This window comes from Neoarius graeffei, chromosome 23, assembly GCF_027579695.1.
Source record: "Neoarius graeffei isolate fNeoGra1 chromosome 23, fNeoGra1.pri, whole genome shotgun sequence".
NCBI lineage: Eukaryota > Metazoa > Chordata > Actinopteri > Siluriformes > Ariidae > Neoarius > Neoarius graeffei.
The window spans coordinates 14,075,776-14,102,483 of NC_083591.1; the positions used below are offsets into that span (position 1 = coordinate 14,075,776).

Genomic DNA, 26,708 nt, shown 5'->3' on the forward strand with positions numbered 1-26,708 from the left:
TTCAGAGAATCTGGAAGAATCTCTGTGCGTAAGGGTCAAGGCCGGAAAACCATACTGGGTGCCCGTGATCTTCGGGCCCTTAGACGGCACTGCATCACATACAGGCATGCTTCTGTATTGGAAATCACAAAATGGGCTCAGGAATATTTCCAGAGAACATTATCTGTGTGTGAACACAATTCACCATGCCATCTGCCGTTGCCAGCTAAAACTCTATAGGTCAAAGAAGACGCCGTATCTAAACATGATCCAGAAGCGCAGACGTCTTCTCTGGGCCAAGGCTCATTTAAAATGGACTGTGGCAAAGTGGAAAACTGTTCTGTGGTCAGACGAATCAAAATTTGAAGTTCTTTATGGAAATCAGGGACGCCGTGTCATTCGAACTAAAGAGAAGGACGACCCAAGTTGTTATCAGCGCTCAGTTCAGAAGCCTGCATCTCTGATGGTATGGGGTTGCATTAGTGCGTGTGGCATGGGCAGCTTACACATCTGGAAAGACACCATCAATGCTGAAAGGTATATCCAGGTTCTAGAGCAACATATGCTCCCATCCAGACGGCGTCTCTTTCAGGGAAGACCTTGCATTTTCCAACATGACAATGCCAAACCACATACTGCATCAATTACAGCATCATGGCTGCATAGAAGAAGGGTCCGGGTACTGAACTGGCCAGCCTGCAGTCCAGATCTTTCACCCATAGAAAACATTTGGGCCATCATAAAACGGAAGATACGACAAAAAAGACCTAAGACAGTTGAGCAACTAGAATCCTACATTAGACAAGAATGGGTTAACATTCCTATCCCTAAACTTGAGCAACTTGTCTCCTCAGTCCCCAGACGTTGACAGACTGTTGTAAAGAGAAAAGGGGATGTCTCACAGTGGTAAACGTGGCCTTGTCCCAACTTTTTTGAGATGTGGTGTTGTCATGAAATTTAAAATCACCTAATTTTTCCTCTTTAAATGATACATTTTCTCAGTTTAAATATTTGATATGTCATCTATGCTCTATTCTGAATAAAATATGGAATTTTGAAACTTCCACATCATTGCATTCCGTTTTTATTTACAATTTGTACTTTGTCCCAACTTTTTTGGAATCGGGGTTGTGTATATATACACACGTGTATATATATATATTAAAAAAAAAAAAAAAACACCCACACACACGTATACAGTATATAAAACATGATAAATTCATTAAATGTTAGTCCAAACCAAATTTGAGTTTAATCTTGTAAATTATTCTTTATTAAATAATGGATTAATGAATTTAGTGAAATCCCAATGCATAATGTTTGCAGAATTTAATGCAGTGACAATATTGAACAAAGATGGAAAAATGTATACCCTTCTGGCAAAATAATTTTAATTTAGTATGTTAGATCTCACATTATCACAAGCTTTAAAAATAGTCCAATACTATAAGTTAAGCAGTGGAAGAAGCTAAATGACGACAGTTGCCCGTTGCCTTTATAGTTGCTTCTTCTATATCCTCAGCAGCTTCTGGGACATCAGTTGTAATAACTGCCTAATACATTATTAACATGTCCATTATAACCGGGAGATGTTATGGCAAAACTTTAAATTCTTCCTTTTACACCCCCCCCCCCCCCCCCCAAAAAAAACCCCAAACCTATTTGTCCTTTTTTGTACACAATCTGTAAAATAGAGGTACGTTTTCCTTTCTTCATCCAGAATTGTATTGGATCACAAACATTTGCACCATTTAAATTTTAATAGTGAAATTTCAGAGATGCATGCCTAAACTGCTTCAACTGGAATTTCTTAGGACCATCATTAGAAAGCAAAAGATGACCCGAAGCAGCAAATCCATTTATTTTTTAACTCCTTTTTCTACATTTAACAATGATGAAAACAAGGCCCTGTACAGTCCACTTCAGCGAGTACAATAACAATTATTTTACAATTTGTACACGTTTAGACACAATGCTCTAGAAGTTCCTTCTGCTGCCGGAAAAAAAACCAGGAGAGGAAAAAAAAGAAAAAAAAAAAAACCCAACCCCTATAATGGAACTGCATCAGAAGGACCCTACAAAAAAAAAGCTAATATTTAAATTTACATTTGGCCATGCCAAATACGAAAAAAGTTAAAACAAAGGACACGACCAATCCATTTCTTTTAGAAACCTTGAAAGAGAGTTATTTCACCCCTTGTCAGAAAAGGCATGCTCCAAAGCAACTAATATGGCTCTCTGATACCCAGCCTCCATTTTTAAAATATTCTGCAGGCAGGCAAGGGTTAAACCTGTACAACCAACATGGTGCCACAGACCACAAACACGTTTACACCAACATGGAAAAAAGCTTAAACTAACAAAAATAAATGTGGGAAGGTATACATATTTCACTGTAACCTGATTGGTCTTCGGAAGGCGTCCCATGCTGGAAAGTCATTATTCTACATTTACTTGGGCACTTCTGTTGTTCTGGGTTCAGGTTTATAGGCTCCGACTCTTACACAGTTCTCTCACAGAGACGGACACCTCATCTGCGAGCCCGAGCTGAATCTCATCCAGCTCCCTGGAGGCTTTGGAAGGCTTCTGTGTGAATCGCTAAGAACTTTTTAAAATGAGTCCGTACAGAAGGTTAAAGGTTAACTTCTCAGTTTTCCCCCAGTAGTGACAGAAAAGAAAAAAAAAAAAAAAAAAAACCTAAACACAAAAACCTCCCAGTTCATGCTCATAATCAAGTCCCAAAAATAACACTCTCACGCTCTCTTTCATTCCACACCAGGTTTCATTTGAAATTCATGCCACATTTATGCTACGTAAGTGTACACTTTGCGGTCTTCTGGCGTTCTTGCCAAGTATTCCCGCTCAATAAGTCCTTCGATGCGTTTTTTAATGACCACAGGACTTGGGAGGAATCGTGCCCGTAACTGCTGAGTGACCTGAAAGAACAGAACAGACAGCCATTATTCTATATGAATATATTTTACAGTCACATTCTGCACCTTTTACATTCTGCTACAAAAAGTATATTGAATACAGTATAAATACATGCAAGATTAAAATTGCTGAAATGGTAGCAATTTATTCCAACCTCAAAAAATTGTGGCATTACAACAAGGGGCTAAGTAAGGAATAAAACACTTGGCACCAGGCTCTTATAGGAAAATAACCGATGGTGTGGTGGCGTGATACACCTCTACAACAAGCAGAGTTACTTTTATTTAGTTACCATTCATATGGGCTTCAGTCCTCTTATACCACAACAAGTACTAGTAAAAACTTGCAGTAACTAATAATTAAAACAAACAATGATCATAATTCTGACAAACTAAACAAAAACACACACTAGCTGTCCTCTTAGCAGTCATGATTACGGAGCCTTTTAATGTGTGCCAACTGGTGGATTACAGAAAGCAGCCATTTTAATTAATAAATTAAAATCATACCTCTGCTACAAGCACATTGTGCTGCATCTTCTTCCTGGACTTCATTATGCGCACGATGGCTGCTTCGATCTCGTGCTTCCTGTCGTCATCCACTTTCTGCCGTGTCTCTTTCCTCTCAGGGTCTGATTCACCTTGTTTAGCAGCGACTGCAAACCAAATAGATACAGCATGGCATGCCATGAGCCTTGTGTATCCACATCATCAGGGAGAATGATGGATAATGTAGCTATACTACTTTAAAAAGACAGTGTTTCTCAACTGCTGAGAGTTAAGCACATTCTGAACACATTTTTGAAGCCAGACTGTACAGATCTGCCAAGTTAGCAGTTTATTACATACATCAAACTATCAGCTAACTAATAAATTGACAGCTCTGTGCGTATTTAAAAAAAAATTCTGTTGGTTAATCAAACAAAGTCACAAAATTCTCCTTAAATTAAATTTGAGACTTTTCTGCTGGGGGCGGCACGGTGGTGTAGTGGTTAGCGCTGTCGCCTCACAGCAAGAAGGTCCTGGGTTCGAGCCCCGGGGCCGGCGAGGGCCTTTCTGTGTGGAGTTTGCATGTTCTCCCCGTGTCCGCGTGGGTTTCCTCCGGGTGCTCCGGTTTCCCCCACAGTCCAAAGACATGCAGGTTAGGTTAACTGGTGACTCTAAATTGACCGTAGGTGTGAATGTGAGTGTGAACGGTTGTCTGTGTCTATGTGTCAGCCCTGTGATGACCTGGCGACTTGTCCAGGGTGTACCCCGCCTTTCGCCCGTAGTCAGCTGGGATAGGCTCCAGCTTGCCTGCGACCCTGTAGAAGGATAAAGCGGCTAGAGATAATGAGATGAGACTTTTCTGTTGTAACCCGACCAGGGAATAAAAATGAAGATAAATGGATCAAATGGGAAATTTGACACTTGATCTATACATTGTTCCTGGATCTATAGTCAGGAAAGAGGGGAAAAAAAAGAAAAAAAACCCACACAACAAAAACAAAAAATGCTAAACGTTCCATCAGCACCAACATATAAAAATATAAGAAGGGTTGTTGTGTGTAACAATACCTGTCTGAATCTTTACTCTGTGCAGTTTGGAGGTGAACTGGTCGTTGACTGTAAATACATGGCCGTTTTCAATCTCCTTAGATTTGGGCTCCTTAGTGAGCACTCGCTGAGTGGGCTTCCCACAGGCTAAAGACTGCAGCGCTCGCACCAGTTCTCGCTCCGGGATGTCCGTCTCCTGCTGGATCTCCTGCAAGAAGAAGGAAAAGGCAAAGCGAAATTTTTAGGATATTTAAGCTGCCAAGTTCATTCAAGTGTCCATGTTCATCGAGTTCAGTCTCCCAATACATTTTTGCTGAAACTTGAGCAAAAAATATGATTAGGTCAAGATTAGTTGAAACAAAAAGGCAATTTCTTGCCATATTAAGGATTCACCCCAAGACAGAGAATTTTGTTCATTTATTTTCAAAATATTGCTTACATTGCCATTAACTGAGCTGAACATTTATTCATTGCTTTTAAAACAAAAATCCACCAACTGTATTACTTTACATTACAAGAAAGTTAATGTGTGTGTGTGTGTGTGTGTGTGTGTGTGTGTGTGTGTGTGTGTGTGTGTGTGTAGAAAATACCTCAAAGGTGAACTTCTCTCTGTTGTTGAAGAGCATAAGGATGGTCATCTGAAAGGTGGACACTTGGAGGATGTGCTTTCTGGTGTTAGAGCCCGTCACCTGAGCACCACCCACGCCCACCTCTGAGCCATCCTCCTGGGGAAGATGAGGATGATGATGATGATGAAGAGGAGAGAGAACACAATGCAGTAGAACAGCATTTATCCTTAAATTGGCTTATCCAGTTATGTTCCCGTATTATGAATTTTGTCATAATTCACCCACCAAGCGAGTTGTATCATACCCAAGTCACAACATACAGTTAGAAAGGATCGGCCAAACACACTGAACCATTCTGATACGTCTCTAATTTGTGTCACACCAAAACAGCAATCTTTAGAGGAAGTTTAGTAATCCATCTCCCCCCAGTAACATTTTACTTTCTACTTTCAATGATTTTATAAAACCACCCCCCTCTCCAAATGAGTCAGGTAAAATTTGTTTGCTCTCTACATTGGGTACATTCTCAGCTGGACTTTTACTGTTTAGCTCTGCCTCAATGAAATGGCAATTCTTGTGAGGTTAAAATTCTGTGCAACCAATCAATAGCATCACACATTTAAAAAAAATAAAATAAAAAGGCCTAGATCAACAAGAAGACAGTCATCTATATCCCCCACCCTATATACCAAGTTTCAAGATATTATTCGCCACATTTTTCAAGTTCTTCTGCAGGAAACCAACCCTACCTCTTTACACTGACCTCAGCAGCCCATGGCATAAGCCCACCGGACCTTTGGTCCAGGTGAGCTAAAAATTAAAATTTCTCACATTTCTTAATATAAAAAGGCACATATACATGACTTAATCAACACATAAATCAACTTTCACGACCATACCACTCACAGTTTTCAAGTTCTGCTCCGGAAACAAAACCTACCCCTAAGTCTGAAATTGTTTCCATGGAAACATGAAAAATTTAAATTTCTTAGTATGAAAAGCCACATCTACATCACCTTGTTAACATGTATACCAAGTTTCAAATCCATATCAGGAATAGTTTTGGATATATGCTCCGGAAACGAACACTGCTCTTAGAAACTAAGTCTAAATCTATTTACGTAAAATTTGAAAAAAAATTTTTTTTTCAAAAATCTAAAAATAGCAAAAAGGCACCAGTTCACATGTTGCTTGATATGTATACAAAGTATCATGAATATATCTTCAGTAGTTAAAAAAAAAAAAAAAGATGAAAACGTGACCGGACCCTGTTTCTATATCCCCCGCCAAACTTCGTTTCGGCGGGGGATAAAAAGCCTAGATAAATAACCTTATGTCAAGACATATTTTCAATAAACTTGAAGGGGTATCTGATATAGTAAAGCAAGCTGAAGAACATACACTTCTTAAAATCTTGTGTATCTGCTATCTCCCCTTATATTGCTCATTTGATTAATCAGTGTTTTGCTTTAGGCACTGTTCCCACCTCCCTCAAAATTGCTTCAGTTACACCAATACTAAAGAAACCTGGTCTAGATTCTTCTTCACTGTCCAATTACAGACCCATTTCAAATCTCCCTTTTTTAGCTAAAGTAATGGAGAGAGTTGTAGCCTCTCAGCTTCATACTTTCCTTGCTCAAAATTATCTCTATGAACCCTTTCAGTCAGGCTTTCGTAATATGCATAGCACTGAATCTGTTCTCCTGAGAGTTGTTCAAGACCTCCTGCTCTCAACTGATGCTGGTCATCTCAATGTCCTTGTTCTCTTGGACCTCACAGCCGCCTTTGACACCGTACATCATGAGAGACTCATTTCCAGACTATCTTCTTTTGGTATTACTGGCTTAGCTTTATCCTGGTTTCAGTCATATCTAGCAAACAGGCAACAGTTTATTTCTTTTGGTGTTCATAAATCATCCACTGCTACTGTTGCTCAAGGTGTGCCTCAGGGTTCTGTCCTTGGTCCCCTTCTTTTTATATTATATGTTTCTCCTATAGGCCAGATTATTCATAACCATGGCCTTAACTTTCATTGTTATGCTGATGATATTCAAATCTACATCACTATCACCCCTTCCATAGCCTCTGTTCAGCTGCTAAGGTCTTGCATCACTGACCTTAAGCAATGGCTGTATACGAACTGCCTTAAACTTAATGCTGGCAAAACGGAGGTTCTATTAGTAGGTACCAAAAGACAGGTTCAGAATTTCTCCAGTTTTACTATTGACGTAGATGGTGTGTCTATTCATCCTTCCCAAGTTATAAAAAACCTTGGAGTTATCTTTGACTCCACCCTTACGTTTGAACCCCATCTTAAACTAATTACTAAGAATGCTTTCTTTCACCTCCGCAATATTGCTCGTCTCCGCCCTTTTCTTTTGGAAACTGATGCCAATATGTTGGTCAATGCATTTATTTTTTCTCGTCTTGACTATTGCGATTCTCTCTTTTATGGTCTCCCTGCCACATTGCTCAATCGCCTGCAGTACATTCAAAACTCAGCAGCAAGAATCCTCACACTCACCAAGCGCACTGCTCACATCACTGCTGTTTTACAGCAACTGCATTGGTTGCCAGTTATCTCCTGGATCAAATACAAAATCTTGCTGTTAACCTATAAAGCTCTTCATGGTTTCGCTCCTTCCTATCTCTGTGAGTTAATTCATTTGTATTGTCCCTCCCGCTCCCTTAGATCTTCTGTCTGTGGACTTCTGACTGTTCCTCATTTTAAATTGGCATCTATGGGTGGCAGATCATTTAGTGTTGCTGCTCCTAAACTTTGGAATTCGTTACCACAATCGCTTCGTGACTGTTCCACACTCTCTTCCTTCAAAGCCAACTTGAAAACTTCTCTCTACCTCACACTATTCTTCCTAATATTTTTTTTTTTTTGGGTGGTAACTCTTTTGTAAAGCGTCCTTGGGTTTGTGAAAGGCGCTATATAAATTGAAATTATTATTATTATTATTATTATTATAAGCACTGCTCTGGTCAGGTCATGTGCATTACATGATCGAGCAAAATTTAACTGTGATGAAAGCATCTGGCAAACTATGAACAAAACCATCAGGTCAGGAGCTATCCACTGCTGTCTAGTTTAAAAAGCTGTCAAACAAAATACAGGTACAAGAGCAAGACTTAAAAGCATCCAAGATAATACATGTTAAAATATCAAAGTAGAACCAAGTGCATGCCTAATCTCACTGTTACACAAAGTGGTCTTGACTTACTAGAGCTGACACTGATACCTTTTTGATCGGCCCGTAGAAAGTAGCATTGAGGTCTGCCGAGCCCATGTGGTGCTGCAGTGTGAGCTGCCGGCCACTGTGCTTGGCTAAATAAAACCTGAAAAGAAGTCACAGAATGTCAGTTATAAATAAAACACGTTCCCTAGTTTTACTTTAAGAGTTGGAAGCGAGACTATTACTTTATTTACTCTGCTGAAAGCACTTACATTAGAGTTACACACGGAACTTTATGGAAAATGGCAATGACTCGTGTACTGTACCTTCTAAAAACCTCAAATGCATGTCTGGGAGAAGGGGGGATGTTGCACTTGGGCGTGGCTGACTGAGTGGGCCAGTAACCTGTCGTTAACACCCTCACCGTGAGGTCAACACCACCCAAAGACACCTAGGAAAGATTAATTGGGTGGGGAAAAAAAAAACAAAAAGTAGTTATTTGGCTTTATTCAGGCATGCTCTTGCAATCGGGTACAAATAAAACTCTTGGCACCCAACATGATATCCCATTAGAGCTGTATGGGTGCTTTAACACTCTTTCTTACCTCTGTTGATTGTAGGTGTTGGCGGAACTCATCCATGGTTGTATTTGAGATGCTCATGTCCCTGAACATGCCTTCCAGTTTGGATGTGAACTGACAGCCACACTCCGTCTGCACATTTAGACACACACTGATTGGAACCTGCAGTCTCTCCCGTCCACGTGAATTTCATTTGATCAAGCTAATACAGTCTGGCACTGAAACTGATGTCCCCCAGTCCTCCAGGATACCGTTAATGAATGTTCTATTATATAGTCTGCAGAAAGCTCAAAGAGCACTATACTAAAATTCTACAAGAGAATTACAGAAATTTATTTAAAAAAAAAAAACAACCCTCAGAAAAGGAAAGCTAAGAAACACCGTATATTAGTTGTACACATTTGTAAGCCGAACGTCCATGTAAAGAACAGACGGAAAGACTTTTTAAGCAAGTACAAAAACGACAATTTAAAAAGGGAGGGACTCCGGATCAAACCAAGGGCCCGGGAGCTGTGAAGCAGCAACTCTACCTGCTGCAATAAATTAAACATTTGAAGAGGACACTTTAATACCCAAATCATCTAAAACCCTGCTTTTGTAAATACGCAAAGCCAGACAGGTCACAGCAAATATTTAAAGCGATTATTGTAAGCCCTATTCACACATGCGCTTTTATACTAGAATTTAATGGTGTTTAATTAGGAGGGGTTTAAGTGGAAATGCAAGAAAGAGTCAAAACATGCCTTGACGCTACACTTCAGCTGAACAGGATCAGAATTGTGAACAGGAACAGAAAGATGTCGATGAAAGAGGAATTAAAGAAGAAATTGGCATGTTTCAGAAATACAGGCGCTGTTGGCAATTTGTGCTGCAGACAAAATTGTTGGTCAAATGAATGGCACAGTCAGTACTGCATGCATCAATTATGAGCGAACCACCAGCAGGCCCTAAAAACGCAGCACAATGTTTTTCTAACTGCCTAAAATTTGCAAACATGATTTAAGAAAATTCAGTTTAAAGCTAGACGGCCTTATTTAAAAAAAAAAAAAAAAAAAATTGGTGAAATTTAGTTTCCTCTGAAATTGGGCCACTGTGATGTGTTTATTTCTGTAATATCTCACAAAACAAAATCAACTGCGAGCACCTGCTCACTTACGTATCCCTGCGCTCTCACTTATATCAGAATGCAGGCAATCGAAGCAATAGGACACTTATTATGAATGTTGATTTCAGCAAATAATTAACCCTGAAACAAGGAAGTAAAGAGCAGTGTCTCTCCCCGGGGATTTCAAATAGCATCCTGGTAAATGGTCATTTTGAAATAGCATTCTGCTTCTTGAAATAGCGTCAAAATCCACACTGTGTTTCGTGAATACATTCAGTCAGTAAACAGGAAGCCGTTGTGGTACAGACCTGAAAAACGGTACACACGGCATAGAACCCCAAGCTGAAGTTTGATACCAAGTGGCTATGATTTGTGGTTGCTGAGAAAAAGGGTGTTTCAGACAGACAGAGGTAAACCAGTATAAATATTATCAGGCCATTCTGTGGCTGGGAAGTTATTTAATCTGAGGGAATTCCTGAGCAAATAATGTGTGTGAAATCGCTCAGTTCGTGCAGTCAAGCAGACAGAGGAAGTCCGTGTGCGCGCGCGCATGCGCAGGTTTACCACTTTCTTCTTTTGGGTTTTACGGCAGCTGGCATCCACAGTGTTGCATTACTGCCACCTACAGGTTTACCTTTGACCGTGCACTGACAGTTCCATCATTCTGTCGCTAAACGAACAGCTGATCACACCGAGGTGCTCGCCGAGTGCGGATGTTTATTAGTTTGGTCCTGCATTTCCTTTCCTTCGTATATAAACATAACGCCTTTTCTTCTCGCTTTCCGTGACTGTAGTTGGTTGTTCACGTTTCATTCGCACACTCGCATCCTCCATTTTTCTCTCCCGTTTCAAATTTGTATCCCACAATGCCTTATGTGAACAGGGAAAGCCCACCACGTCATGCATGATGTAGTATCTTGAACTGGGTCATGGTGAAGCAGGAAAAAATAGCGGAGAATTTACGGCCATGTGGCCTTAAATTCATTGTTCTGTTTAAAAAAAAAAAAAAAAAAGAATACAATTGGAAGTCTGTGATTCGAGTTCAGTAGCTTTCGGTCCATTAAACCAAAATAATTGTAGAGATCAAAGTGGAGCAAAGAAAAAAAACCTGAACTTTTGAAAGTCAAACTAAGATTTTGGGGGGGGGGGGGGGGGGGCGGGGGGGGCACCCCCTAAAAAATTAATAACAAACACGCAAACCCCTGCATTCCAGTGCATTTTAGTACTTTTCACTAAAACAAGTTATAACTTTTAAGCCTTTTTCTTTCATGTACATTAATGATTAACATGTCAAAAATATCAAATTTAATTCCCCTAGTTAATGAGTAATTTTCAGGAATGCATTTAGAAAACGCGGTGATTTTCCTGGCTACACAGTTCATTACTTTGAAAAATATCAGACAGTTGAAGGTAAACTCAGCAAAATCCCAAAACAGTACTGTTAAAAAGTAAAGGTCTATTAGAGTTTCTAAAGCTTTCAAGTTTCAATGTTGGGGACGTTGAGCCTCGTTTATCAATCTTTTAGCAGAGTTGTGCATTTGCAGAAGCTAAAGTGAACTAAAAATTTCCAATTCATATTTATGCGAGTTGAAGCCAATTGTTTACATTAGTTCGTATTGTCAGTAAATTTAAACACACCAATGAATACCAAATTTCTCATGTAAATCAGGGGCGTAGCTAGGATTTTTCAGGGGTGTGTGTGTGTGTGTCACACACTGACTGGCAGCCTGAGTACATTATGTAACAAAAAATAAAATTACCATTGCTAGTTTTAGGCAGCTTAGAAACCGGCTCTTCCATTATTGCTGTTTCTTCCACGTTTTCTTGATGCTGTGTTCTAGAAACGGCACTAAAACTTAGCTTCAAAGCCACAAAATGCAACTTTGATGGAAAAAAAAAAAAGTATAATAAATTGCTTACCTCTCTTCATGTCGAAAGAAGGAGGAAAAGTTTTGCTTGTTTTGACATGGCGAATTATTAACACGAGGAAATACTTGTAATTCGCAACTAAAAAAACTGCAGCTACACTGGCAGCTTGAACATGCTTTCAAGTGCGATTGTGTTGCGCTTGTGCAGAACGGTGTCAGTCCTGCGCACCTTAGCTTGTGCACGTGCCATTAACAAGGAACACCTGTCTTTAATCAATGAACCATGTTTGGGCTATTTAAGGACTGCGCCCATGCAAGGACGATGCGAAGTATTACGCCACGTCTAGGAACGTGAAAAATCCGAAAAATAAATTTCTCCATTCGGGAAACTGGAGATTTTCAAGAGTTTTGTCAAATATCCGGATTTTCGGGTAAATCCGGAAGACTTTCATCTATATAATTGGGAGTCGGGGAAAATTCTTTTTATGACCTACACTTGAAAAATCTGAAAGGCAGTCTAGCTTTAAAACCAGACTGAGCAGTGACGTAAACAAGTAGACAACTCAACGCCTCCATCGACAAGTCTCGTCCATCTTGTTACTAACGGTGTGCCTGAAATACCCTTAAAATATACTTCAAACAGAAAGGAAGCTACTTAAGAAAAACTATTAGACATTTGACCTTGACTCTGTTTGGATCAGTTCCTAAATCTAAAATCAGTTCCTCTGCTGGGTACAATAATTCCATATCAAGCCTCCAAAAATATTCAACCACTCGCTCTTGAGATTTCGGAGAGAAATTTGAAAACATAATGCCTCCAAAACCTAGTGGCGAAGGTATAAAAACAAAATGCTGGGTTAGGGTTAGCTTAGCTTAATAGGACATGCCTTCAATTTTGAGATCATGTTCTTTTCCGAGTCGTCAGAGACGCTCTTATTGGTTAGAAGCCTCCTGGCCAGGTGTTGTTTGTAGTAGCGCTCGAATACATCCTTCTCCTGCATGAACCTGAACAGCACCATCGCTTTATCCAGGATCGACTCCACCTCTTGCTCCGTCAACTGCAAGGGGTGGGAGGGAGAGAGAAAGAGATACATTAACAATATGATCATGGATAAATAATGAAAACATTAAGACGTGCTGTGTGTATAAATTCAAAGCCTATAATTTTATACTTCAGAGCTATCAAAAGTAAACATACTAATAAAAAAAAAAACCTGCTTGATAACCATGTTCAGAGTTATGATTCGAAGAATTAATGTCTTTTCAGGATAGTTTCACGCATGCTCCTACTTGCTATGAATGATAGAAAAGGTCTGACGAGAATTTTGATGAAAATTAGAGAGAAAAAAAAGTGTTCACGTGCTTTGACTGTAATAAAAACAGAACACTTTGCCAAAGCAAGCGGTGACGATTTCATTCAAGCAGCAAAACAGTGAAATTATAAAAAGCGCAGCACAAGTAATCAGAAGAGTGCAATACATCCGTCGTAGAAACACCAGCCTTGCACATCAGTTTCAACTCCATCACAGCAACTCTAAAGAATAAAACATTTCACAAAGCCAGATCCTGAAAACTGTCAGGAATTTCAAACACGGTGCTTAAAACCGGCGATACAATGTAATCAGATATCGTTATGATAGAAGATTCATTCCTAGAAACTCGCAGATTCAATCAAGCGTGACACACAAAATAGATTAGTCACTGTATGAGGTCCTATAAACTGATAAGGAAGTAGTTTAGGCTTTATTGGTGGCAAACAGAATGAAATTAGGAGTGAAGGCCAAAGAACAGGTGACTCACCCCTTTCACACCCTTCTTTAGCTTGTCATCGATGAAGAGAGAGAGGTACTCCGGTGACCGTGGATTCAGGTTAAGGAAGTATTCAAAGTCGCCTGCAATTGTCTGCTTGAACAAACGATCATTATTGAAGGACTCCTGCAGGAAGCGGTCAAAGCGAGACTTCAGGTCCAGCAAGCCCTAAACCAGAGGAGGGAGAGAAAGAAAGAGCGCACACAGGATTTGAAAAATCACGAGGACAAAGTTTTCCTCTGACCAACTATCCACGTTCATGGACTACGGAGGTTGAGGATACCTGGATGTAGTCCACTGGGTTCTTGCCTTCTCCCTCTTCAGACACCAGAGCCTTGCCTTGCTCCCTCAGGTAGGCGCTCATACACTCACACATAGTCTTCAAACCGTTTGGCACCCGACTAAACAGCTTATACATACACGCCAGGTCTACATGTGCACACACACACACAGAATTCATCACTACAAAAATCACACCTGGGAAAAAAAAAAAAAAAAAAATCTTTGCAAGTTAAAATAAAAACACACAAAAAAAAATCCCAGAAAGCCACAAGCATCCGTTTCTCACAACCGAACCTTCTGTCTTTCCATTCTTCAGCATGTGGACGAGCCCCGAGTTCTCCATCTCCACGATGGTCTTCATGTGCTTCGAGATGAGCTCTCGCTCCACCACCTTCACGATGGGCTCCTCTGTTGACTTATCCAGACAGTGCATCACTCGCTCGATCTCTTCGTTTATCCGCGCCTCTACCTTCTTTATATACACACTCGCGCTGTTCTCTGCCAAAAACTTTTGACTCTCCATCTGATGGCATTGAAAAGAAAGACTGATGAGCTCGCCATATAAAAAGCAGGACTCCTGAACGCTCATAATGAAGCATGACACGAAACAACACAAACCTGGAAAAATTCTGCAGACATTTCTAAAAACGGGGCTTCAAAGTCCTCCTCATAGACTGACCGGCCTTCAAGGCCCAAGATCATCAACATCTGGCAGGCATTACGTATGGCACCCCTGATAACAACAAAATGCTCATTTATAACTATGATAGCAGTTCATTAACATTAAATAAATCAAGAGGAAATAAGCTCGCATCAGGCATAACATTTAAACAAATAAATCTACAATGTATGCAAATTAACAAAAGCAGTTTTGCATAGCAAGAAGAGATCTTACCTATCCACCACTTCGCCTTTCCTCTCCCGGGCGATCATGTCTAGCAGCGTCTGCCTGAGGTGGTCCCGGATGCACCCGTAGCGCACCACCTGGTCCCGGAATATGATGAGCCCTAGATTGTAGACGTTCTCAACGTTGTTCTGTTGCACATACACACGATCCTGCGAGCACAACAGAAGCAACCCTCGTGATCACGGTGTATAAGCAAAACGAAAGAGGGTTGTTTTACAATCAGGGTACGCAAGCTAAAAATCACATTTAACACTTCTCATCTCATCTCATTATCTCTAGCCGCTTTATCCTTCTACAGGGTCGCAGGCAAGCTGGAGCCTATCCCAGCTGACTATGGGCGAAAGGCGGGGTACACCCTGGACAAGTCGCCAGGTCATCACAGGGCTGACACATAGACACAGACAACCATTCACACTCACATTCACACCTACGGTCAATTTAGAGCCACCAGTTAACCTAACCTGCATGTCTTTGGACTGTGGGGGAAACCGGAGCACCCGGAGGAAACCCACGCGGACACGGGGAGAACATGCAAACTCCACACAGAAAGGCCCTCACCGGCCCCGGGGCTCGAACCCAGGACCTTCTTGCTGTGAGGCGACAGCGCTAACCACTACACCACCGTGCCGCCACATTTAACACTTATTATCTTCAATATCAAAAGGCTTGACTAAATAAACTTGGTTGTTTATTGTAGCCCTGTGATAGCTCTATTTACCATGCAAAAAAAAAAATTGGTGATAATGTTATTTTTGGTGATGTATTTTTGATATCATGGCAATGTGTGTCATATTTAGCAAAATTACTCGTGTCATTTAGAAAAAGTGCTTTTTTGACCACAGGTAGCTCCAAAAGGGATGCACTTAAATCATTCTTTATACCATAAAACAAATATTTGGTTCCATATCATTGGAAACAGTTAAGTTTTAATATTGAATGCCAGTAAGTTTTCAGACTATTTTGATCAAATTCGTATGTAATTGTGTCAAAAAAAATGTCCTCTCCGAGACAGCTAATTTTTCAATATAAAATAACATATCTAAAATGATTTTCATCCTAAAATGTGGTCAAGATATTGGGACATAAATATTAGAGACAACTAACACAAAGCTTACAGCCTTATCTTTAAAAGCACTATGGAAGTAGTGGATTCTGAATTGTCAAAAAAAAGTCCTCTCCGAGAATCACTTCATTTGTTTCTCCCAGCCCTGCTTAAAGCTACACTCAATCTTCTTTATCTTATAGCAGATTACACAAAACTACCATACACATATGTCAAAAAATTACCTGAAATCTGTTCTTTAACTTGTCCTTCACTTAAAAACTGGTACAAGAACCAGTTTGAATTTTGGACCCCTCTGACACAAACTTTGTACCCTGATTGTAAAACAACCCAAGAGCAACATTCAACCAACACTGAACACTCAACTCACCATGTACATCAAAATATCTCGGATCATCACCATGGCTGTCTGGTGGTCGTTCCAGGCTTGGTTCAAAGTTTGCAGGAAGTTGTTGTTCAGCGAATTTAAAACATCTTCCCGTACCTGTGTTTAAGAAAGGTGATGTTCATCAAAGGAAACTTTATGGATGCCTAATAGTACAATCTTAACTGAAAATGGTTTTCCGATGAATAGCAAAACTGCTTTAATTTATCAGGGGAGGGGGGAAAAAAAAAAACCTTCATTTTTTCACCACACAACCCCTAGGGTCAAAGAAATGAGCTGGTGCAAATGTGCATTTTGTAGCGCTTTCATCTAAAAAAAAGCTGATAGGGCTGATCCATAGCACCTGCAGACCTGCTGAACACAACAGCCTGAACTAGGGGTGTGCGATCTGATGATATAAAATCGTTAAGAATAAGAACGAGTAGAAGATCGCAGACGATCTGCCAAAGTGGAGAAATCATATACATCGCCTTGGCCAATGAGCGCAATAATTTTTTTCCCCTTTGGGTACAATAACTTGATGTTCTATGCTGGTTCCCGCCGACGCGGCAGACGTAAGACGTCCTTAACCTGTAGAGGGACTGAAAATCCGCGATCGCGGAAAACGGACGGAAATCGTGGAATTATGCATCTGAAACGGAATTTATTGTCAGAAATGGAATCTACACATTCTAAGCTTGGGGAGGCTGGGACCTCTCCTGCCCGAGCTACGGGCGTCCAAAGTGGGGCTGGAGCCGCCGATGGGAAAACGAAACTAAAGCCGAGCACCGTGGCTCTTCGTCCCGAGGCGCTGTAAAGTCGGGCTGGAGCTCGGGATAGAAACGAAACCTAAGCGGAGCCCCGCGGCGCGCCTCGTGGCGAATTACGTCCCGAGGCGCGGGGCTGGCACGCCGTGCCCGCGCTGGTTCTTTGGGGAGAGGGCAGAGGTCTCTGGCTGTCAAGTTTGGGGAAGGCTTCTTTAAATATAAACTACATTTCGAGCACAAGAGGCTGGTGCTAGCAACATTCAAACAGCCACAATAAAGCTATGCAGAAGCCTCCCCACCACCAGTCTGGACCATTTTCAAAAAGCTATTTGGTGTTTTCATACTTAAATCATTTCAAAATAACCGAAGACTGTGTGTTATTCAACATTTCATATTTTACTTTCTTTTTTTATATTCTAAGAATGCACTTTATCAGAGTGAGGATGTTCACTTTATCAGAGTGATGTTTACTTAGTGTTGTTGTCTTCACAACCAGTAGTGCACTTTATCAGTGTTATCAGTGTGTTTACAATGTTTGCACATGCAAAATTGCTACTATTCATTAAAATCTGTTCAGAAAGGTTTGTAGCCCCAAAATGCCTGTTTTTGGTTTTTTTTCCGATGGAAGATCGTGATAAAAAAATCAAAATCGAGATTTTATGTTAAAAAATCGTGATATATGACATTTTTGCCATATCGCCCACCCCTAGCCTGAACCATCTCTCACTTGATGCAGCTCAAACTGTGCCTCCTCTGCGCTTTCTTACTTTGTAGATGAGGTGCTCAGTGACAACTTCGCGCAATCCTGTGTACAGCTTCTCGCCATGTTTGTGCAGCACCATGGTGTAGGCGTTCCTGTACAGCTCCTCGAAGCTCAGGCCACTGTTGTTCTTCCTCTGGATCTCCTGAATGGCGTTCTTGAGGAGGTCCCAGATGTTATTGACGTACTTCTCGTCCATGGTCATCTGAGCAAGAAGGTGAACGGGAGAATTGGAATCAGAATAGAGTTTACTGCCAAGAACGTTTTCGCATACAAGGAATTTGCTTTGGTGGCTGTTGCTTTAACAGTTAAGACAAATGTAATTATATAAATAGAATTTAAAAAAAAAAGACGAATCTAAAATATATAAAATTTGAAAAGTAGACATATTTAAGGAGTACGTGCAAAAATGGGTCACAGGATGAAGATGAAGACAAAAAGAACATAAGCGCACATGAGAGACGTTCCTAATCAGTGAGGCAAGACAAAGAGAAAGGATCTTTTTAAATATTTCAATTTAAAAAACAACTATTTAATTTTACCATAACGCATAAAAGACGTGTTGTACTAAACTTGTGTAAAAAGTGTTACTTAAATGATTGCGTTAATTTCCAACCTGAAATGTTGAGCATGTAAACATGCTTAAAATAAATAAAAACGCATTGCTTTCAGATGAAAGAGACTGATCCAGCCTTTAGAGGCTATAACTGCTGAGAAAATAGAAACAGTTAAGTCCTGAAGCTTGACGCAAGGTCAGTGATGTCGTTCCACACTTGCTTCGAGTGTATGGATTGTTCTTGTTGCTTGTGGGCGTGGCCTGTTCGACTGATTTTACATTCCAATAATAAAATTATAGTAGGTGTAATATAGGGATGTCCCGATCCGATCACGTGATCGGAAATCGGGCCCGATCACATGGTTTCAGACTCGATCGGAATCGGGCATTGCCTCCCGATCAGGGATCGGATATATATCTATATAATATATTCTCATTTTTAACACATCAATAGCTATGTGTTGGCACAGAGTGAGACCAGACCTCTTGTCTCAACACAGCAACATCAACGCGTGCGGCATGACATCACTTTGTAGCGGAGACGCTATTGGTTATTGGCTGCCTGTTGCCGGCAAAGTTGAACACGGAAGCAGTTCGAAGCGGAAAGCAAAGCATGAGATCATTTTTTTTTCTGTTGGATGACAAAAGAAACGGGCTCAAACCTGAAAGGGTAGAAATGCTTGTTTTCATCAAGAAAAACGTTCATTTCCTTAATTGAAATTACTGTACACCACTGTGAGATGTGTTCTTAAAAGCAAATTACCGGCACTGTGGCACTTTATTTTTTTTATTTGTTTACATTCCTGCCAGGTATTTTAAGGTTATTTTTTAAAAATTTGTTATTTATTGTTCAAACTGCCTCACGTAAGTGCTCTGTTTGCTAACGGAGTTGTTGGATGTTAAAATAAGGTGTTAAATAAAAAATGAGGAACATCCTGGATCCGTTTCTTTCCTTGTCTTTATTTTTTTATGGCTTATAAGAAGTATCGGATCGGGACTCGGTATCGGCAGATACTCAAAATCAAATGATCGGTATCGGATCGGAGGGCAAAAAAACCTGATCGGGACATCCCTAGTGTAATACCCAATATTCAAAATATATATGCACACTAATATAGATCATTTATTTAAATACATTTTGTTAATATCATAATTGTAAGTCAAAAGTGAATCTGCCGTTAAAAGAAAATGAAGGTTCGCCAGGCCACCCGCACCATAGAGCTGGTTTGTGGAATTTACTAATGTCAACCAGACTTGGCGTTTTGAGTCAACCCCCCCCCATAAAATTGTGAAAATCTTAACCGAAATGGCCACCTGTTTCTTTGCCATGTTACCTGTGGCTTGAATCAGATTTCAAGTCTACAAGCCAAAATAAACAGTCGGATTAAAATATACTCCCATTAACGTAAAAGAATAATTACAAGCGCTGAATGAATCATTGACCAATGCAGGATTTAGTGTTGCTCCTGGAGTGACTCATGAAATACTGCAGTGTGTTATTTCAGCTAAGCAGAAGCACTGCTTTCAAGCTGTTTTATCAACTGGTCTTGACCTTCAAGTCACTGATGACTTACGGCATATGTATTAGGGATCAGTGAGAAGCTGTAGTTTTCAGCAACGAGATGCAAAATGACTTACGGCTACCAGCCTGAAGTTGAGTCTTTTCCAATCGCACCAATTAAGCGTTCTGCTCCTCTTACACAACAACGATTACATTTTTAAGTTGCGCAAAGAACACTATATCATGCTGTTTAACTGCTTATGCTGAATGTTTTGCATCATCCACAAAACAAGTTAGCACCTGTTATGACTTTTCATTACAGCAGACATAAACAGTCGTCATGTTACCAAGAAACCAGAATGCACAAAGTCCTCGGTCCTGAAGACTTTCATGTGGAGGAAAACCGTTGACTTATGAAGCACTGACACAGGCCAGTCCTTCCAGAAATGTTTGCTTTAGTCTAGCTCATCTGTCATACAAGTGCCTGTGCAGGTTAATATAAACTGGTTATTTGAACTGCAAAGGGATCTACTGTCAGAGCTGTTATTACAGAAAATTAATAAATCAATCAGAATTGATTGGTCAGAATTTGAGAATTCTGCAGCACTGTGGTATAAGGTATTTCTCATTTTTGTTTTGTAGCAAAGAAAAAAAAAAAAAGTAGGAAAGAAAATTAAAAATCCAGTCCAAACAGCTACACGGGTTCCTATGAGTGAAACCAGTCTTTTTTTTTCCTTTTTTTAAAGAGCTGGCAATACCCATGATCCGAGTTGATCTAAACATCCGAAGCCTGTTTCTCACTATGCAATTTTAGCAGTTCAAGATTATCGTCACATTATATGAGCAGATTAGGGATGTTAACCGATGACCGTTTGACCGATGGTTGACCGAATCAACGTCAACCGGTTAATTTTTTTTTGGTTGTCGGTTAAAAAAAAAAAAATCAATCATTTTGAAGCTGCCGATTTGAACGGAGAACCTGGAATTCTGTGTTGTAAACGCTTGGGGCATGCCATGCGGTGTAAGGACGACAGCTGACAAATCAGAAACACCCATTCAGTCATGTCTCCCGCCCTGCCGCCCCAGTTGAAGACAGCTGCCACTCGGCGAAAGAAAAGTCTCAAAGTATCAGGCTCGACTTTTTAGCTTACAAATTACTATTCTGTTTTTTTAAATTATTATTAGAAGGCACATCGAGTTTAGTCCTGCCTTGGCCAGTGCATTCTGAAAGTATGTTTCGGTCTGTAGCCAACAATGCATGTTATTGCAGATCATATCTCTCCACACAAACTAAAGGCGCAGATGTCGACTTTTTCACGGCTGAATCGTGCAGATCCGATTTTTTTTTTGGGGGGGGGGGGGGGGGGGCGTTGGAGCGTCTGAATAATTTCATCAGAGTAAATTCTGTATTAAAATGACTAAATAAGCAAATGCCGTTACAGTCCATGAAACATAGGAAGTATGAGAAGAAAACAGTAAATCAGAAAGCTGCGCACATTTGCGCAGCTTCCGCGAAAACGTGCGCAGCTTTCTGATTTACTGTTTTCTTCTCATACTTCCTATGTTTCATGGACTGTAACGGCATTTGCTTATTTAGTCATTTTAATCCAGAATTTACTCTGATGAAATTATTCAGACACTCCAACGCGCCCCCCTAAAAAAAAAAAAAAAAATCGGATCTGCACGATTCAGCCGTGAAAAAGGCGGCATCCGCCGAAAGGCGCGCTGTTTGCATCCCTGTTTAAACTCATAGGTTAACCGACTTTAACCGGCTAATGAGGCTCGGTGGTCGGTCAAGATTTTTTTTTAGTTTTCGCCATCCCTAGAGCAGATTCCAAAAAATAAATTAATTAATTAAAATTCAGCTTGTCTTTTGTTCAGCGTGATCCAATTTCATACAGAAAATGGGGTTGGATCACCAAAAAACAAAACCATTCTTTAAAGTAAACTTCAGGCAAGGAGAGTTTAAAATTTTTCTGCCTTTTTCATTCACATTTCACCATTTCCCATGTTTCCATGAGTTTCAGGTCATCCTTTGCCAGCGCCCTATAGGTGGTTTTTAGAGGAGTGCCATAACTAAAGGGCCGTCCATATATCTAGCGCGTCGCTCGTCACCATCACTTCATGGGCGTTCCAGGTTGGGGTCGCCGAGGTGTCCGTCTTGTACATTTCCCAGCGCAAATGTTTCCAAAATGAAACAAGCAGTCGTTGGCGATTTTGCCACAAGACCATAAACATTAGTGCACATGGACAGATCTACACTTCAAACTCATTTAAAGTTTAGAGATATATCTATCAAAGCCAATTTTTTTTTTCTGCTTTCTTAAGGCATGTTTTAGGCCGTCTGGCAAGTTAAATGTTGAGATGTCTAGTTAGCACAATGGCTGGCTGTATCACTTGCCTTGCAGCAAGAAAGCGCAGTTGTACAATTCGGGGTTGTGAGACCACAATGATGAGCTGCAGTTCCACTTTGACATGGTTGAAGTGATAGGAACCACGGTCATGGATGTTGTCTCCTTGTAGTAAACGTTTGAGGAACTCAACGTTAGCATCATCTGTCAGTCAACAGCATCCTAGACGTAATCCTTTGCCATCATATTATTGGTGGCTAACATGATTGGTAAGCACCTCAAACACCTGCCTACTTTGCATTACCAACAATATTTTGCCCGTCATCGCTACAAGTCGCAGAATTTCATTGACATTCCATGGTCTCCTCCTGTATGTATGCATGTCCTTTAACACTGCCACAACTTTGGTCGCAATGGCATTAAATTGCCCACTGGTGAGCACGTCACATTACACGCTCGAAGACAACCGATCTCACTCACGGTCAAAGAATTCTTCTGCAACGTACACGAGCAAAAATCAGTCAATTTTTTATTACAATCTCAATGCGTGATCACTAAACCAGCGTTCATCTTCAAGCCACCAAGACGACAATGCCAAAAGGATGACATGAAACTTACAGGACTGCCACGATCATATTTGTAGCTATGATGAAATGCAAAAAGATGTCCTAATTACCTCAAGCTCACTTTCAAGGTAATGTGGTGTGTAGAACAAGAGCACAATCTGTTATAAATTTGGTCAAAATTTTATTGGGATCATCTCACACAGTGAGACGATATGATAACGGGTTGTCGAACGCTGTTGTAATTACAGCGCAAAACTAGTTTAACAAGGTAAACTGTGAAGAAATCATATCAAGCATATAGTTCAGTTGGTTGGGTTCAATGCTCAAACTGATAATCGCATCATGAGTTTTTCTCTGGCTAATCAGACACAAGGTATGCCACCACTCTTGCCGGAGCGGGGGTTAGGTGCCTTGCTCAAGGGCACTTAAGCCAATCCGGCTGGTCCAGGGAATTGAACCAGCAACCTTTGGGTCCCAAAGCTGTTTCTCTAACCCTTCAAACATATAGCATATTGGATATCTCAAGGTGTCACTGCCTCAGAAGGGTCAACCCAATAATCTCAGACCCCTCACATCCACCCCATCACCTGTTTAGCCTTTTGTCTTCTGGGAAACACTACAGGACAATCAAATCCCACACCACTAGACTTTCTAACAGTTTCTTCCTCTGGGCCATACAGACCATAAACAACCACATGCGCACACACACACACCTTCACCTACTTCAAGGACCACTGCACTATTTTAAGAACTTATTTTGAAAAAATTTTTAACTCGTATTGCACGTTGAAAACGCCACCTTTCATGTGTTTTATTTATTTTTATTCTATTTGTTTCTGTACACTGTTTGGGCAGCACGGTGGTGTAGTGGTTAGCACTGTTGCTCCACAGCAAGAAGGTTCCGGATTCGAACCCAGCGGCCGGCGAGGGCCTTTCTGTGTGGAGTTTGCATGTTCTCCCCGTGTCCGCGTGGGTTTCCTCTGGGTGCTCCGGTTTCCCCCACAGTCCAAAGACATGCAGGTTAGGTGACTCTAAATTGACCGTAGGTGTGAATGGTTGTCTGTGTCCATGTGTCAGCCCTGTGATGACCTGGCGACTTGTCCAGGGTGTACCCCGCCTTTCGCCCGTAGTCAGCTGGGATAGGCTCCAGCTTGCCTGCGACCCTGTAGAACAGGATAAAGCGGCTACAGATAACGAGATGAGATTTTGAAACATTTTTTAACTTGTATTGCACGCTGAAAACGGCACCTTTCATGTGTTTTATTTATTTTTATTCTATTTGTTTCTGTACACTGTTTGGGCGGCACGGTGGTGTAGTGGTTAGCACTGTTGCTTCACAGCAAGAAGGTTCTGGATTCGAACCCAGCGGCCGGCGAGAGCCTTTCTGTGCGGAGTTTATGTGTTCTCCCTGTGTCTGCGTGGGTTTCCTCCAGGTGCTCTGGTTTCCCCCACAGTCCAAAGACATGCAGTTAGGTTAACGTGGGGCGGCCTTGGGCTGAAGTGCCCTTGAGTGAGGTACTGAACCCCGACTGCTCCCCGGGCGCTCTGGTGTGGCTGCCCACTGCTCTGGGTGTGCGCGCGTGTATTCACTGCTTCAGATGGGTTAAATGCAGAGGATGAATTTCACTGTGCTTGAAGTGTGCATGTGACAAATAAAGGTTGTTTCTTCTACAAATAAAAGGTTTCTTCTGTTTTGAGTAGAGCGCCCACAATTTCATTGTACCCCACTGTGCAATGACAGTAAAAGTCTATTCTATTCTACTACTCTAAATTACACTTAAAGAATGGTTTAACTGCAATTATCAAACATTTTATTAGAACTCTTATGTCCTGAAAGACATCAATGATCAGACCCGACACAAAAAAGGACAATATCTATGCGTTTTAAACCTTTTTAAATAAAAGTCGTCTAGCTGTTATAACCTTACTGCTGTTTAAGAGTGAACAACTTTTGTAAACATGAGAAATATTTCAGCTTCAGGCCAGACAGTTGAACGAGGACAGAGAACTAATGACCTGACATTAAATTCGTCTTGCACCATTTATTATTATTTTTTTTAATATTTGCAACAACGTCCCATTTTCGTAAAATGAGGCTCAGAAAATACAGAAAGAAAATAAACAAGCTTGCTAAGAAATCCTTGCTTTACCCAAAGCTAACTGTCAGTTGGCTAAATATCGTTAAGTCTAACTTACTCAGCTAGCTCGCACTGCTTCCTAATTACCCGTGTGTGTGTATTTAATATATTTAGTGTAAATAAACAGTTACAGTTAATGTAACGTGGAAAGTTAATGTGGAGGAATTTTAAACTGGCCTCCTGACAAAATCCCGAACAACTAACGCTAACTAACGGTAGCTAGTCGACTAGCATTAGCCGGCTAGCTTGTTTAGCCGTTAGCTATCATTTGTTGTCATCTCAACATAAAACAAGTGAAGGCCAAATATAAGAATTGTAAACTAATTGATACTCAAATATTAATTTCTCAGTATTAATATTTAAATTCAACCCACTGTTGTATTTGTGACATGATTTAACTTTTGCATTTGTGACATTATTATTATTATTTTTTTTTTTTTTGGGGCGGTGGAACAACGCGGACAGGCCTTAAAGCCTCGGTATGGCAGTGAAGGCCCAGGCGGCTCAGCGCTCACTGTAAGCGGTCAGTACTCACAGGAAAAGCGCGTATCCTCATCTTGGTGTCCTTTCTGGTGCCGCCTTTGCTCAGATTTGACATATTTAGCTCTCTCCCCGCGGTGTTCTCTGCGTTCACATGAAAGTCGTCTCCTCGAGCGGACAAGGGGATAAATTCTTAGAGCCTATAATGAGCCTCGGCTTGACCTTCTTAGTAATCAGAAATCCGCTTCACTTCGGACTTGTTGACAACCGACTAGGGCTTTCGGCTGCACTCTAGCTTCACTGTCCAATGATGGCGGCCGCACAGGTCTCACAGGAATACACCCGTATTGCGTTAACCCGCTGCTCATTGGGTAGTGTTTGAAATATGAAAAACAACATCCAATTCTAGTGCTGATACACTTAGGGTTCACCAATCACAGTGTAGGAGGCGGGATTACTTTTGGAATACGGGTAGGGAAGAGTAATGATCTCAGCAACTTAACGCGAGAACTGAACTTCAACCTTCATGAACATACAATTATAGTAAATTAACAAAAAGTGAAGTGAATTTACAGTGAAGGAAATGTGTATTTAAATATATCTATGTTTATTTTTTAAGACACCTGTTTTTATGTTAATATTTCATTTAAGGTGAATGAACACTGCAGGTGGGATAATTTCACAAGAGTCGGACTACTGATCTCACTGGAACCTTTTCAAAAGGGTCCCTTTATATATGCAAATTAGGGCGTGTCTAATTATGTTTGCATATATCTGCATACTAAAATCATTTTTAAACGAATTGAAATGTTTAATGCAGTTTCACACTCTTCACGTCATTTTTAAAAACTTCTTTTTAATCCTTTCTTGTAATTATACCAAACACAAGGGCTATACAGTGTAACAAAACAAAAGACAACAGACAAAGACAGTGAATACAAGATATGTGTACTGAACAAAGGGAAGAGGAAGATTTTTAAAGTGCAAACTATATTTAAGCAATAAATCATAAATGCTTAAGTGATTTATAGAGCATCTGTGATTTGTAGTATATGAAGTACCAGTCAAAAGTTTGTACACCCCTACTCACTCATTCATAGGCTATTTTGTATTTTCTACATTGTAGAACAATACCGAAGACATCAAAACTATGAAATAACATATGGAACAGATATGGAATTATGTGGTAAACAAAAAGTGTTTAAAAAAACAAAATATGTTTCATATTTTAGATTCTTCAAAGAAGCCACCATAACCTCTTTTTCCTTTCCCCTTTTTTTCTTCTTTTCCTTCCCTTTTCATTTTTTTCCTTAGAGGCTACAGGAATGAAAGACAGGAGAAGAAAAAAAGGGATATAAAAATTACAACAACAACAACAACAACAGAGATAATAGAAATAAAAAAGCACTGA

The 26,708-nt window shown here is 40.5% G+C and overlaps 1 protein-coding gene across 2 annotated transcripts; it reads right to left on the reverse strand.

The window, feature by feature from the left end:
- Positions 1 to 1,823: 1,823 nt before the first annotated feature.
- On the reverse strand, positions 1,824 to 25,630 carry cul3b (cullin 3b). 2 transcript variants are annotated; one of them, XM_060905821.1, is made up of 16 exons: positions 25,353 to 25,630; positions 17,713 to 17,910; positions 16,185 to 16,298; positions 14,740 to 14,900; positions 14,463 to 14,577; positions 14,139 to 14,367; positions 13,846 to 13,991; positions 13,554 to 13,730; positions 12,641 to 12,811; positions 8,805 to 8,912; positions 8,526 to 8,650; positions 8,266 to 8,362; positions 5,039 to 5,173; positions 4,470 to 4,656; positions 3,423 to 3,568; positions 1,824 to 2,915 (listed from the first exon to the last, which is right to left on the reverse strand). In XM_060905821.1, the coding sequence occupies exons 1-16, from the start codon at positions 25,413 to 25,415 to the stop codon at positions 2,784 to 2,786; spliced, it is 2,304 nt and encodes a 767-aa protein (XP_060761804.1). In that variant the 5' UTR covers positions 25,416 to 25,630; the 3' UTR covers positions 1,824 to 2,783. The 2 variants fall into 2 exon arrangements, with proteins under 2 accessions (XP_060761804.1, XP_060761803.1); XM_060905820.1 differs by having other exon boundaries at positions 8,248 to 8,362.
- Positions 25,631 to 26,708: the final 1,078 nt, after the last annotated feature.

Bases quoted from the DNA above. Each gene is read 5' to 3' on its own strand.
- cul3b (XM_060905820.1), bottom strand. From the start codon at position 25,415: ATGTCAAATCTGAGCAAAGGCGGCACCAGAAAGGACACCAAGATGAGG. The intron at 17,911-25,352 runs GTGAGTACTGAC...CTTCTTGCTCAG, and splicing joins TGAGGATACGCGCTTTTCCT to ATGACCATGGACGAGAAGTA. The intron at 14,901-16,184 runs GTGAGTTGAGTG...TTGTGCTCGCAG, and splicing joins GAGATATTTTGATGTACATG to GATCGTGTGTATGTGCAACA.